This window comes from Labrus mixtus, chromosome 2 (genome assembly GCF_963584025.1).
Source record: "Labrus mixtus chromosome 2, fLabMix1.1, whole genome shotgun sequence".
In the NCBI taxonomy this organism is placed as follows: Eukaryota; Metazoa; Chordata; class Actinopteri; order Labriformes; family Labridae; genus Labrus; species Labrus mixtus.
In genome coordinates, this window is record NC_083613.1 from 27,453,480 (window position 1) to 27,462,848 (window position 9,369).

The 9,369-nt window shown below is 41.1% G+C and overlaps 1 protein-coding gene across 1 annotated transcript in view; it reads right to left on the reverse strand.

Moving 5' to 3' along the window:
• dlc1 (DLC1 Rho GTPase activating protein) overlaps positions 1–9,369 on the reverse strand; it is an 84,711-nt gene that overhangs the window by 59,330 nt on the left and 16,012 nt on the right. Inside the window, exon 5 of the mRNA XM_061059616.1 lies at positions 1,006–1,039. Coding sequence (XP_060915599.1) covers positions 1,006–1,039 — 34 coding nt within the window. The remainder of the gene's footprint in view (positions 1–1,005; positions 1,040–9,369) is intronic.

The following is a 9,369-nucleotide window of genomic DNA, read 5'->3' on the forward strand; positions in this document are numbered from 1 at the left end:
GCAGTCACTGGAGATTGGGTTTCTTCTGAAGATCGATTGATAATTAAGTGGGTGACAGCAAGCTTTGCAAAGGCATGACATAACATCTGAATACTGAGAAGGCTATTCATTGTTAGGAAGTCATGAGGACTGTTATTGTAAACTTACAGTTGAGCTAAAATGAATCAAGTCAAAGAAATTCATGTAGGAGCACCGGATAGTCTGGCTGTTATGTCACACATCCCATGTAAAGAGGCTATAGTCCTCATCGCAGCGGTCATGGGTTCGAATCTGACCTCGGCCCTTTGCTGCATGTCATCAGATCCCCCACTCTCTCAAACCCAACATTTCCTCTCTCTCTTCAGCTGTCCTGTCTAATAAAGGCAAAATGGCCATAAAATTAACCTTAACAAAAAATAAATTCATGTGAGCAAGGAGAATATTCTTAAACAACCATGGAGAAAATGTAGGCAAAATGTTGATTAAAAAGTTGTGGCATCAAACACGACACCCAGTCTGGCTCTTATCTTGGAAGGCGGCAAAGGTTTGATGGTTTTGTAGATGAGTCTGGGATCTTATCTCAACTTTCATCCAGTGTCTCACAGAACAAGAGCTGGTCCTCCTCCACTCAAACCCTCCCCCTCCTTCCTCCCTTCCTCCCCTGTTGCCCCATGTTGTGAACACCAGACGAGGCTATCAGTCAGAAGACACAGACTGCACTGGCACTCATACTGTTTCCAAACACAAACATAACAACGTGATCAAAACAGAAAGAACGCGCCGCTATCCTTTTGATCGTCAAGCCAAGAGTGAAGTGAACACATACAGACAAAAAAAGATCATAACACTGTTAATTATTATTATTATTATTTTTCTACTATTGATGTATAACCATAGTTATCATATTTGTTCTGTGTTGTTATATGATGCTTTGGAAATATTGGTATTGTCACATTCATGCCAATAAAGATGTTTGAATTGATAAAAAAAGATTAAAAGAAAATAAAAAAAACAGCAAGGACTCACCAGCTTTTGTGTTGTCAGGAACGGAGGAGGTGCTCTGGGAAAGAGAAGAGAAAAAAGATTATAGTTCCAATAGTTTCACGTATGATACATTTACATGAGTCAAATATAAAATCCTCTGTCTAAATAAATACCTTCATAGCTCTTCAGCAATGCGGTGAACATATCTAATCTCTTTACATGTCTTCACTTCTTTTTGTTTAATCAAATACCTTCACAATCTAAAATCCACTCAAGACCAAACAACAGGACGTAACAGTGGTGTTCAAGGCAGATGGCCATGAGTGTGACTACAAAGATAAATCATCAGCATTACAAACACACTCTGTTCTGTTCCTCCAAACATCACTTAACAGTCAAATGAAAATGCCTAAAGAAGCCGCAGCCATGCGTTGCCACACACATAAACTAGACCAACATCAATCATCCACACAAAGAACTTGGATTCTAAAACATGTGCATGATTTTCTGATTCTGAAGAGAAGAGTCTTAAACGATGGTCAAAACACTCTTTCTAATCTACTTCAAAGGAATCCAAAATGTGAGCATGCGGCACATTCTCGTCAGACTCAGTGTTGATCCAACCCTCATGTAGACTTCACTGATAAAATCACATTTTGTAGTCATAACTGATTCAACCTCTTCGGGGCATTAAATATTTCCTTCTTTGGCTCTGTTGTGGGTTTTTAGGAGAATGATATGACAGCTGGGCTTTCTGATAAAGAAGAGCATTGTGTCATTTCATTGGAAAAGTGTGTTTCTGCTTTCTGTGTTTGTGTTAGTGTGGTGGGCAGCAGTTAGTTGGAATGCAGAGATCTTTTTTTTTTTGCGACTGACATTTGACCTTTTGGCTCCTTGGTTGACCTCCACGCCCTGACCCATTTTAATCCACACTCCCCCTGGAACAGATCAGACAGGGCGAGCCAATTCACCCACTTTGTCCACATTGGCTTTCAGTGTGCAGAACTTGTAAAAACCTTTCCTCCTGATATTTTAATTGAATTTTGATGCCTCCTCTTCGGTGGTGATTTTCTCCCCTCAGGCCTAATTAAAGTGCTTTAGCTCTGTCCTGCTGTGAATACTTAATAAGCCTGTTTACTGTTTGGCACCTACTTAGACAGCAGAATCGGCACAGCCAAAAGCACACCAATTATCATCTTAACGGACGTTTGGGGAAATTGCTCTGTTTTTACTTGTTTTCCAACAGACTGAAGCCACTCATTAGCAGCCACTTAGCTTAGGCACAGAGATCAAAAATAGGGTGAACAGCTAGCCTGGGCCTGGGCAGTGTCCACATTTAATAAACTCCACATTCAACTCTCATAAAAGTTTATTAAGTATAAAGTATAAAGACTTCTTTTCGTCTTGTAGAGAGGCATTTTTTCACTCTCTCTGGGTAGCATGACAACCTCATGATGGCCATCTTTTTAAAGAGATCCTATACTGGCTGCTGAGGAGAAGATGTTTGATTACGAGGGCATATAATGCTGCCCTGGTGACGTGCATTCCTAAGGCAAAACAGGCATAAAGGGCATGACGGCATCGGAGGGAGAAATATTTATGATAGGCATCAGTGTTGTCTTGAAGTGTTGTGGAAATTACTAAGACTTGACTCCATACAATAAGACTCAGTTGACTCAGATGGCTTACGTTGATGAAAGTTTATACACCAGGTGAATACTCGTCGAGGAGACATGATTCAACGTCACACTTCTGTTCTCGTGTCTTACACAATCACATCTGCAGAACTTTTCGAAAGGCATCGCATATATCCCAAAAGACATTATCATCATCAGGGTCGTGTCACATTGACCCACCTAGACTAATCTGTGACGTCTATAACACTGGAGCAGTCAATAAGTCTACCAAACATCCTTGCAGATATCAGGTAAAACAGTTGACACCCTCTAAGCTGTCCGTGGTGTTCTAATAACAGCTGAACTCTGTCAGGTCTGACTGACATTAGAGAACAGTGAATAAACCTAATGAAGTCTGTACATTATAATCTAAATAACTACAGAAATTCCACCACATGAAGCAGTAATGAAGGTAAGTGACGTGGGAGTTAAGATGCCCATGCTTGGAGAGCACATTTTTTAACCGCAGGCAAAGTAAAGCAAACAATAGAACCTTTAACATAGTGAGTTCAAGGCGGGACTTTTACGCCCCTGTTATGCGTCATCTACGATGTAAAATGCATGGAGGCGAAATGGTAAGGGTAAGGTCTCTATTGGAGGTAGTAATCTGGAATGGGGAAGTTTTATGAAACATCACGGCCAGCAGGGCAGGAAAGCGCTATGTGAGTACATGTCTGATAATGTGTTTGTGTGTAACAGAAGCCTCCGCTGTTTGTTTTGTTTTGCCCCATGCTTCCGCAACACTTCGAGAGAAATCACACATTTGGACATCAATACTATGACGCCATTACAGGTAGACTCGCAATGTTAAAAAGGCTAAAGGCAGAGTTGTTCAAGTTGCCGCGGTTCAGTTTACTTGCTGCTTTATATCTCCCCTAGTGGTGACTTTGCACAAATAACATGCATCCAAACCTTCACTGTGCTGTCCTCTCCTGCCAGCTCTGTCTCTGCCTCAGCTGACACCAACACCAATCTAGCGAGATCAAGAATATGTTGGGCGACATAATTTACCTATCTAACGATATGTTAATGTAGAATTTCTTTATCTTCTCAGATCAGTTCACTGTGATCAAACATGAAACTCTACAATTCTGATGAAGAAGCTCTTGAACACGCTCAGACTTTGGAGAAGCAACCACAGAAAAGACAGAAAACTTGAGACTACAGGTGTTTGGTCTTTCACATATTACGGGGTCCTTAGTTCTTATGAAGAAGCATCACGAGCACAACACAGTCTGATAGGAGCAAGCACAATGCCTGCTCTCATATATGAGTTTGTTTGTTGAACATGTTGGCTGATTAAAGCCGGATAAAGTTGTCTCGGTCCCAATCTGTCTCTCTCAGATTGTTTAGAAGATTGTGAGCCGTCTGTGCATACAAACTTTATCTGAAATCCAAACAAGTCCATCCGTCTTCGTACGTCTGTCCAGGTGTGTAAGTATATATGTGTACATAGTGTGAACATGCACTTATGCATCAAGGGTGGGCCAAAACAGCATTCAATCACTTCAGGGGTCACGTTTCAGACGAAAAGTGGGTTTAATTCTCCCTGTGGACAAATAGCTTTATGATTTACTGCTGATTAATGACCTTAAAAAGACACAAGGGAGAAGCCCGGCCAAAGACTCCCACTCACACCTCTGTCACTAAATCACTGGCGCAAACAGAACAACAACAGAGAGGTGAAATCAGAGATAGATTTATATTCACTGCTGGTTCAGCTGTTGGACTCCAGAAACATTAGCTCTGCTTTTTTCAGTCACCAAAGAGTCCATGCTGCATTCCCCTGTGTGCACACTGCACATATTGTGAGGTTCAGTCAAGACAACACAAAGACTCTTTTTAAAAACAAAATCAGTTGTATATGAACCATCTCTGCTGACTAAAGGCCATTACACACCGAGTCAGTTTTTTCCCCCCGTTCGAAATAGACTCAGCGGACTCAGTCTTCAAGGTGTCTGTGCGTTATGTTTTTTTTTCTCGGATTACAGATCCAAAAAACAGGATTTTTTTTTTTATCGAACTCAGTGTACAAAGGCCTTAACAGTTTATATGTAGTGAAAAATCACCTATACTGTTTTCAGATACCGTATGCAGTGAAAATGAGCATGTATTCTCCACACACATATCAATCCACAGCTGAAAGTAGTCCCTGAAGCTCCTGTGAGAAACTGGATTTTTGCACGTCCTGTGGACCAGCTGAAAACTCCTCACAGGAGCTTTTAAAATACCTGTTTTATAAGATATAAATACTATTTGCAAAAGGTAATGGAATGTTTGTCTGCCTTTATTAAACAAAGACAATGGAAAAAACTGTAAATGATAGGTCGTAATGACTAAGCTTAGGACTGACTGCTGGGAGTGTCAGACATTTCAGAATTGCCTACATGTAGATTGGTTTCGTATATTTGTAGGATTGATTGCAATCAGCAGAATAAAGAAAAGTTACAGCCTTTATGTTTAATTCTGTTGGTATACATTGAAATATATATATTATTCTACATTCAGCATGCACTGATGTGTGCATCAGCACCAATCATTTATTACCCAATATTAAGGCACAGTGGTATTATAATGATTTTTTTAAATTCTATAACATCCGGCGTTCATAGCGATAAGCTACATCTCCACATCTCACAGAAAGAGCGGCCTTGACTAATGGAAAAAGTATGGGAGGTCTGTGTAGCTTCTCTGCTTAACACTAACAAGACATTTCAGTTGACCAGAGTGCGCCCTTCCTATTGTGTAAACAGCACACCACGGGTTCCTGTCAATGACCCATGAAGTCACTTAGACACAGTGTAAATCTCACCTTTACACAATGCTCTGTTTTACCTCATAATAGCAATTACAGTGGAATAAATGTGAGTCCAGAGTCGACCAGGAATGTGAATGAATGGGTGCCAGTAAGTACCAGTGTTTTCATAGCACCACGCTCACATATTTCCCCATGTTTTCCTGCGTTCCCCGTGGCATGCCACAGTGCAGGTTGACTCAGTGTGGGGTTGTGCGGGCCGTGTCAGGTGTCCACTGGGAGCTGTAGGCTGAACAGCACACAAGCGTCAGCTGCCACATTTACTGCCACTAATTTACTGGAAGAGGGTTGTGTGGGGCATGGGGGGTAAGGTATGTGTTTGCTTTACTCACACATGTGAGTGTGTGTGTGTGTGTGTGTGTGTGTGTGTGTGTGTGTGTAGTGGGTTGCAAGCATGTGTGCCTGCATGATTAACCACAGTGGGGTCATTATTGTCATTACTGCAGCAAGAAGCCGAGGAAAGTAGGGTCTTAAAACAAATAATTAGAGTTCGAGAAATGATTAAAGAATTGCCAAGAGAAATGTTTTAACTTGTTTCTGAGATCTTGGACGAACAAGTCGTTTTTTCCAGGTGGAAATAGAATGTTTGATGTCATGATTAGATTTGAAACTAAGAAGTAGGGCATTTCAGTTTTATATTATACAGGGATGTGTATACGCGTTTCGACTCTACTGAGTCTTCGAAGACTCCTTTAAAAACTGCCTCTCCACACTTTGTTTGTCATCAGGACAGTCAAACTTTTATATTAGATATTTGACTTTCCTCAAATATATACCTGATTCCTCTATTTTTTGACCCAGTGCAGCACTCACTTCTACCTTTTTATGCTAATCAAGCAGCTTGCTGATGGTATATGACATTTAAACTCTGTGACTCAAACTAAAAAAGACTATGATGCATACAGCCCCACAGGTTAATCAAACAGAAATGTTTAAATCTAAGTTTTTGTCATTTAAAAACACATTTTGCGAGCATCTGTAGACGTTTTTGGATATCAACCACAGTTTTTAATAACCTTCTGAATAATGTTCAAAGAATGACAAGGAGTTTTATATCAGGAATGATCTAATCAAAGAAGATGACCAAATATTTGTCAGCTTTTGGTGTTTGACACATTTAAAATAACCTGCTGCTCTTCCATTTTATTTGTAACCAAAGAACATCCAGCCCTCAGAACAAACATTGTGATCGTTTGCTTTTTTTTTTTGTTTGTTTTACAGATGTACAAAACTTCACTTAGAGTTTTTAAGCAAGCGACTGGCATGAGGCTCTTGCACAACAAATCTGAGCAGTCCACCATGCCTCTCTCAACCCCACCGCCACCTCTCATCCCCAGCCCCCCTCCTGCACTGCAGCTGCACTATGTGTGTGTATGTGTGTGTGACCACCCATGGTCTCTGCTGGCCAAGGATTAGGGGGCTCAGGCTAACCCAAACCTTTTTCTCCACCACTTAACGCAAATGGCTAAATTGGTGCCGATGGCTTATGGTCAGGTAAGCTGGCGGCTCCAGCACCAGACGTATAAGGTAACTGTGATGGAAGGAGGGCAGAGAGACTTTGGTGCAGGTATGTGTGTTAGTCTGAGTGCACACACATACTTGTCCAGAGCCTTTGGAGATGTTATCTGGTGCTCATTTCTGTTTTTTGACTGGCATGAATGTGCTCTTTCTGCCCTGCACTTATACAAGAATTTATTCTCAGCGCTCTGCCGACCCCTGAGTGCACGTGTGCAGGGGAACGTGGGAAACAATTTCATTTTCGCCTTATCCTTGAGGAAAACTCTCAACCCATTCCCCCTCCTCCCCAAAACCCTAACCCTAATACTTCCCCCCCCCTACATCCCCTTTCCACATTTTAACAGTTTCCATATGTCACACTTGAAGTGTGTCAACAGGAAGTGCGATGACTTGGTGTAATGATGCATTGGAACGTTTTCCTGCAGAAGATGTGTATTAGGGACCAGATGTTGGACTTAACAGCTATTTTGAAAAGAAAACTCCTCAGGAGGATTTGGGGCTCTTGGAAAGGTCTCGGTAATGCATATTGACATTTTTTATGACGCTTAAAGCATGAGTGAAATCTATAGCATGAATGGGTCCACTTTCAGTCTTTAGTTGTGTGAGGAAGTTAATGATTTGACCATTACCCAATGTGCTCTTCCACACACACACACATGGGCCGCTAACTGAGGCCCACACTCTCGCTCAACCTTGAGTCATGAGATATGTTGTGTACGGGCTGATGTTGACTGAGCGAGAGTGAGAAAAGTGGACAAACAGACGCAGACATTCACGTATTGACCTTTGTAAGAGTAAGCCAAAGTAACAGGCTTCTTGTTTCAGACAGTGTCTGCTCGGATTAAGTGCTGGGCCCCTTCAGCATAAACCATGAACTGCTGACTGGTTCTGGGAATCCATCAACGGATGCAACCGTAACTCTTGACCCGTCTAACTGAAAAACTCTTCTTCCCTAAAGACAAAGAAGTGGTCATCACCAAACTTCACTTCTAAGGTCATTCTTACATATAAATCACCCTGCTACTATGTGAAACTGTTGTATGTAACTTGAGGTGTAACTTTAGCTGGTACAAAATTTGTCATGTCTTTTTTGCACAATTCTCAAGATTGATTTGTTAAAAGTAGAAAGGTAGGATAAAAGTGTTTTCACTAAACAAAGAAAAACACCAAAGGTAAATGGTTTGACAACCCAATAATTTATGGTATTGAAGTCACTCTTTGGGCCCTATTTTGTCGACCGCGTTTGTACTGCAAATTGGCGCGTGTCCGACTATATTTTGGTATTTAGGCGACACACAATCTAAATGCAGAGGGTGTTTAAGAATCAGGTGCGCCTGCGGGCTAACACATAACTATTAACATGGCGGATTTCAGGCTTTATTCCTGAATAGAACGGCTCATTTAACTTCTCTTGTCATTGTGCCCCTGAACACACAGAACATACACAGGACACTGTATGAGATATATGTTGATGGCATATTGAAGTTATATTTCACTGAATTTCTCCCACAACATCAGAAACGATCAGAACCATGACCACCATTAAATAAAAAAATCCCCAGACACACCAGCACATGATCGAAGAGGATCTATGCTGAATAATGTTCTGTGTTTTCAACATCAAATAAGGATACTAGGCTGTAAACATTTCACTTACTTTCTCTGCTGGAATCCTCAGCTGAATTCTCTTAATACACGCGTAATGGACATTGGACATTCTGTTTCAATATCTGTGGGCTCGACTATCAGCAGCACCCATAAGAATGATTATAAATCCAACTCTCTGTAGCATGAGAGCGTCTGAGTGTGTGTTCTGCTGCGCATTGGAGTGAGCATGCACAGAGAAGAACTTGGAAAAAAACAGAAACAAAAGCTTTTTGTCTCGCAGCCCTCTGTCCCATTACAAATTCAGTTTGAATGTATCATAAAATGCACCGATATTAAATCTAACACACAATAGGGTCCTTAATCTCTTTTTTTGGGCTCTCTGGAACAGGCGGAGTAGACTTAAAAATCATAGAAAAACATCTAAAAAGCATAACAGAGGAAAACTCAATTCAATTCTTTTTCCATTGTTGGTTATTCTGACAAAATGAAGCCTTGGTTTTCTTTGTCTTCTTAAGAAGTTGCCTTGCAAGTTATTTTAAAATGCGGTATGATAAATCTGAAATGGAAGGAAAACTAACGTTATTTTATCCCTGTCTCAGTACACTGATAGAGAGGCAAAATGTGTCACCTGTTCCCACTCACCATCAGGTTGACTTTTGTAGCTTATGGACCAGAGATAATGTGGATAAGCCTTTCGATCCCGACTGCACCAACAATGCTAGCCTGTGGATTAGCTGCTGACATTTTTGGGAGAGTGGGTTAACAACACAGAGGGATTAGACTGTCCTC